Raw genomic sequence first — 6,000 nt, 5'->3', positions numbered from 1 at the left:
AAATATTGGTCAAGCTCTTGTATTGCAAGAATTAAGCACTCTGTAAAGTCTCATCCAGCACATCCCAATGACTTTAAATGAATTTAAGGTCTGGACTCAGAGGTGCCAATTCATGTGTGAAAATGATTCTACATGTTCCCTCCCAACCATTCTTTCACAATCTAAGCCTGATGAATCTTGACAATTTCATCCTGGAATATGGCCATGATGCGTCTTCCTATGGTTGTTTAAGAAATGAAAAGCTACACACGCCATCAATTAGGGTTAGAAGAACTGTCGCCAAACATAACATGCTAGAAACATAATCAATGCAATAATGATCCAATCATAAACTCTTAAGCATTTGCCAATTTAAATCCAAATAGGCACTTTTTTTTTTCTTTTTTGGTCGGGCGGTGTTATATATATCTTAACCAGTTATATATATCATATAACGAAATGGTACTGACATTTTGTGTATTTTTTGCATTTTAATTACTGAGGACCACAGCAAAGGTTCATTTTAGTATAAAACCTAAATTTATTCCACATAAATGTACAATGATTTCTATGACTTTTTCGACAGAGAGCTAAACATTATTTATGGGATCTTGTTTAAATAAATCAGTAACTGTAATCTGGCCATGTTTAATTGTACAAAAGCCTGTTCCACAGACCAGGCGCCACAAGGGACCACCAAGATCCTGGCACACAAGGGGTTGCTACCACCTTGTGGCAGAATTATGTTACCACTGCCCACGCCACATTTCAAGTAGCTCCAATATCACATGTATCCTTCAGCATTCTCATGTCAATCCAGATCTTCAGTAAAAATAAAAACCGCAAGAATTCGTGTGAACATTTCGCGTCGACCACACAAAAGAATCACTGTTTTTAACGGTGCTGGTGTCTTTGCTTTATTTGCACACAACCACTGATTCCAGTTAAAGAGATCAAAGTAGAAAAACGTTATATGTGCCACTAGTGTCAGTTCAAGCTTTCAAGTGTTACGTGCAACCACAGACATTTACCATATGCAACAATAGTGATGAGAGAGCAATTCAGGTCACAGAGTAAGTTGATTCACTGTCTTTACCATCGAATTAAATAATACTGTCATACTAAACAACATAAAAGTTAATACCATTCCAGTGATATTGCAGGACAAGTTGGTTTGTTTCAACAATATGTACAGCACCACAATGGATGAACAATGTAAAAAATAAGAGGCTCAATTTTGTAGCAAAATATCTGTACATTTAAAAAAAAGACTTTTTGTCCAATGAAATCTTTCTTTTTTTAAAAAAAAAACAGCAAACTCTTTTTTTTCTTTTTTTTTCACAGCTCACAAATGCCACATGAGATCAAACCAGTAGGAGAGCAGGTCTGTGATTAAAAATGAGATGTATTGTACATAAAATGTCAAACTGGTTGTGGATGTTTGGTAGTAAACATTTTCTCAACGTTTCATGGGTTTTTAGTCAGTAAAGAAGAGTCTTCCTCAATAGCAGTAAGAAGTTCTCCTTCGTGGTCTTCATCCACTTTTTTTTTTAAATCAAAAGTTCAGTTTTAAGATGATCCAGGTTCAATGCTAAAAAATAAAAATAAAAATAAAAGTGCATCTTGTAAATCTTCCCCTCAGAAAAAGCTGCTTAGTTTTTAAAACAAGAGGTAAAAATGACAAGTGGGCCGAACCAAAGTCTTTTCGCCGTTTCTGCTGCTCCTTGTATGTAATACACAACGTCTCAAAGTTAAACAGAGCGAAACATAAAATACCACACTACCTCATCTTCCTTCACAATGTCCATTTGTAGAATCCACAACATTTGACTGTATAGGTCTGACGTATGGCATCCAACCTTACTTTCTTTAAAAGAGATTCCAGGGTCCAGGTAAGCAGAAGTATTCAATGTCACATCCTTCCATTGTCCTAAGTGTGCTATTTTTTGTTCTTTTTTCAGTAGTGTCATTGGCCCACCCTCTGTCCTCAAAAGCTGGCTAGCAGGTGGTGATCTCCATGTTGCGTAGCTGAAGGTGCTGAACCTCCAAGTTCCTTCTCCCACTCCTCCTCAGGGCATCGGCCCGTCGGAAGGGTTGACTGCGCAGGTCTGAAGACAAACAGGTAAACCGTTATACACTGAACACAACTACAGTCTGGGCCTGCAGATATGGATGGGACGGGGCCAAAGATGGGTGCAAAACAGACAGGTATGTGGATGTTTGGTTAGTTTTAGATCAATTTAGTAGGAATGCACAATATTCCAGTACCATAACGGTAGTTTTCCGATATTAGAGTTTTTATTTATTTATTGGTATTGATTAATATTGGATAGAATGGCTGATATCGAAACATATTGAGCATACTTGTATTATTTTTACATTTACAGACAATTTTATACCTAAATTCTACATTTATTTAGACAAAAATGGGACGGAATATTCTAATATTGGCCATTTATTAGTATCAGTTGATTTTAGACATAATGACCAATATTGAATATTTAATTGTCCATACTCATTTCCCCTAATTTTACATGATAGTTATGATAAAGTTAATCTCGTACAACTTTACAATTAGACATGACCAATATTGAATATTTAATTGTCCATACTCATTTCCCCTAATTTTACATGATAGTTATGATAAAGTTAATCTCGTAAAACTTTACAATAAGGTCTCATTTGTTAAAATTAGTTAATGTATTAAATAACATGAACTAAATATGAGCAATACATCTATTAATCTTTGGTAATGTTATTTAATAAAAATAGTAATACATTTTTTGTTCACAATGCATTAATGTTAACAAATCCAACTTTTCATGTTAATTAATTTATTAGTAAATGTTGAAATTAACATTAAGATTAATAAATGCTGTAGAAGTATTGTTCTTTCTTAGTTCATGTTAACTAAAGTAGCAAACTAATGTTAACTAATGAAACCTTATTGTAAAGTATTACTGTTAATCTTTACAAAATACTAATAATTTATTAATACTGTTTAATGCTATTGTTAACAAATAAACAAATAAAAATAATATTCATTCTTCATACTGTACATTTTAATGTTGTGATGCCTAAATTGCCTTGAAGCATTTAAAATTACAGATTTTAGTTTTTGATTCATTATTTTTTACATTTATTTAAACAAAATAGAATATATTATTTTAATATTGGCCATTTATCGGTCTCCGCCATTTAGTGGTATCGGTTAATAGTGGATATGATAGCCAATATTGAATATTTAACTGCATACTCATTTTCCTATTTTAACATCAAGGTTATGCAAAACATAATAATTTAACAACACTGTTAAATGTAATCTTTAGCAAATAAAAAAAATCAAATTAATATTCATTCTTCATACGGTACATTATAATATGATGCCTAAATTGACTTGGAGAACTTAAAATGACTGATTTTGCAATTTCGACTTTTTATCACGCAATTCTGACTTTATAACACAATTGCGAGTTTATATCGTGCAAGTTAAAAAGTCAGAATTGCGAGATAAAAAGTCGCAATTACCTTTTTTATTTATTATTCTGTGGCGGAAACAAGCTTCCATAGTTTTCAACAAAAACAACAACAACATAGAAATATCTATGGCTAATATCAGCCAGAATTTTTATATTGGTGCATCCCTACAATTTAGATCTTTCTGATAAGTCATGATATGTTCCAGGAAGTTACCAAGACAAATGTTGTTTAAAATTGTATTACAACTACTCAATAGGAGGGAAACTTCCAGACATTTTTTAAATCTGTGACAACTTAATAGATATAACAAATAGTGTACAGGAAACAAAATGCCAAATGGTGGAAGTATTAAAGGCAGGCAAGCAGGCATTTTGGTCCTACTACTATGTACTAACATTAAAATTAATCACTTGATACAATGCACTTATTGTGTACATACATGTTTTAACATTTGACTTATTTAAAAAAATAAATAATAATGTAATTGCAGCTGTAATTGATTTCTGTAATTAATCTATAATTACACATTTGACCTGGCCCTTTCACTTTAACTGACCCTTAAACCTAACCGTACCACCAAACCTGTCCATAACCTCAATAGCAGCAACATTTTTGCTGTACAGTAAATTACAGTAAAATTTTGCAATACAGTATGAACAAAAATTGCATTGTACCTAAAATGTTTTTTAGATGCAAGTACATAGTAGTTAAAGACACCTAATATAAAGTGTGACCAGCATTTTTATGCTGAGAATTCATACTGAATTTAATACCCAAATACACCCAGATGAATAGTAAACAAATGAAGAAATAGACAGAAAGAAGGATGGCTAGGAGATGAGCGATAAGAGACGGATTTAAGGGCACCTTGCTGAGGGGAGAGAATTTAGTTTAGTAATGGAAGTCCTCGGAGAGGGCGGGATCACAGAAGAACCGCGAGCCACGTTTGGCTGATCGTGCGGTAAAGGGGACGGTCTTCAGCACTGCAGCAAAATAATAGCCAATCACAACATAGAAACACCAAAAGCAAGAAGCTCTAAAAAAGCACAGAATCAGACAGAAACTTCAAGCCTAAAGCTAAACAGCTTGGCGTCTACTGCTACAGTACATCTACTGTTACTATCAAAAGGAGAAAGACCAATACACACTAAGGGAAACGGATTCATTCATCATACGTACAATCAATGAATCGGAGTTTTGCATCCAGTAGCGTTCTTACCTGTAATGATGTCCTCGATGGCTCCGTCTTTGCCTTCGTAGACGAGGCGGGTATCTTTGCCTTGCTTCTTCCTTAACTCTGTGATCAGCTCCTGCTGTTGCCGCTTGCCCTTGTGAGATGGTGACTGGTGATGGAGTGAGTTAATAAGGGAAAGAATATGCAGTCATTGCGCACGGTTTTACTGTAATCTTCACACTTAACAATATTCCTTTAATATATACTTTAGGGCTCACTAGTAAAGCCTAAAGTTATTTTTTTACGCATACGCTAGGGTCCGTGTGATGCAAATTTCGTCAGAAAATTTGCAGAAAACAAAGACAGAAACTTGTGCAAGCTTAAAAGATCATAAAGATGTGCGTATGGGTTTGAACTTGTGGCGAGAGATACAAAACCTTCTGTTGACTGAGTGCAAGTTGTCGTAATGCATATGCGATAACTTACTGTGTACATATACGTACGTGTCAAAGTTAAAGGCTATGCGTACAACAGTGCATGTCCACTTTGGGCTAATGGCTCTCATTTATGACTTCAACATGATACCTGTTGATGATCTTGCTCCTCCATCAAGGCCTCCTGTTCCAGAAGTTTCTCCATCATCAGCTGCTCCTGCCTCTTCCTTTGCTCATTCTCTTCATTCGCTTGCTGAAAAAAAAAAAGACAAATTAGATCTGGGCCCTGTGTGAACCAGAAGGAAGTTGGTGCACTGATAGTATAAAAGCTCACCCTATAGGACTTGATGAAGCGAACGAACACAGGGAAGAACACAGAGGGTGGCATGGTCTTGGCGCTCTCCCCAAAGAACTTGACAACCTCGTCATAAGCATCCTGTAAAAACATCCAAGTCACATAATCATGTGGATCGTCCATTGTGGGGTTCAAACCAACAACCTTACCCAGCGCAGATTTTCTTTTTAACCACAACTCCTTATAGAAAGGTGCTTTTTTTTCTACCTGTGCAATTCTAGCATCATCCAGAAGCTTCTTCAGCCTGGCCTCATTGTGATGGATGAAATCTTTGAGCAGGGAGTTGTGGCCATGCATGCTGAACTCTCTTCTGGTCAGATCCAAACCTCTCTGTAGCTCCTTCACATCCAAGAGAACATTCTCCAGAGAGACTGCAACATGGGATTAATGAGATCCACTCAACAAACTAACTTACAGAAGCTTATTAAGGAACAACAAATCTGTAAAGTGAGACCTTTTTGAGTGCATTTAGATTTGTTATTTTAGTATATTTATACGATTATAGTATTTAGCTTTCATTTTCATACTTTTGGTTTTAATTAGAATTTGTTAATTTATTTCAGTTTGTTGTCAAGGCA

At 35.2% G+C, this 6,000-nt stretch overlaps 1 protein-coding gene across 3 annotated transcripts in view; it reads right to left on the bottom strand.

The window, feature by feature from the left end:
* Positions 1 to 855: 855 nt before the first annotated feature.
* The window catches only part of fmnl2b (formin-like 2b), a 28,947-nt gene continuing 23,802 nt past the window's right edge, over positions 856 to 6,000 (bottom strand). For 2 of the 3 annotated variants that reach the window (XM_082136720.1, XM_082136721.1), the window contains 5 exons: positions 5,630 to 5,793; positions 5,402 to 5,503; positions 5,219 to 5,320; positions 4,679 to 4,802; positions 856 to 2,087 (listed from right to left, as the gene is read on the bottom strand). In XM_082136720.1, coding sequence (XP_081992846.1) covers positions 1,978 to 2,087; positions 4,679 to 4,802; positions 5,219 to 5,320; positions 5,402 to 5,503; positions 5,630 to 5,793 — 602 coding nt within the window. In that variant the 3' untranslated portion in view covers positions 856 to 1,977. Of the gene's footprint in view, positions 2,088 to 4,326; positions 4,443 to 4,678; positions 4,803 to 5,218; positions 5,321 to 5,401; positions 5,504 to 5,629; positions 5,794 to 6,000 lie in introns of all 3 variants that reach the window. The other variant, XM_082136722.1, reaches the window with a different exon arrangement.

The sequence above is a fragment of the Leuciscus leuciscus genome (assembly GCF_965113295.1).
Source record: "Leuciscus leuciscus genome assembly, chromosome: 14".
NCBI classification, from domain to species: Eukaryota; Metazoa; Chordata; class Actinopteri; order Cypriniformes; family Leuciscidae; genus Leuciscus; species Leuciscus leuciscus.
This window is presented reverse-complemented; position numbering and strand designations above follow the sequence as displayed.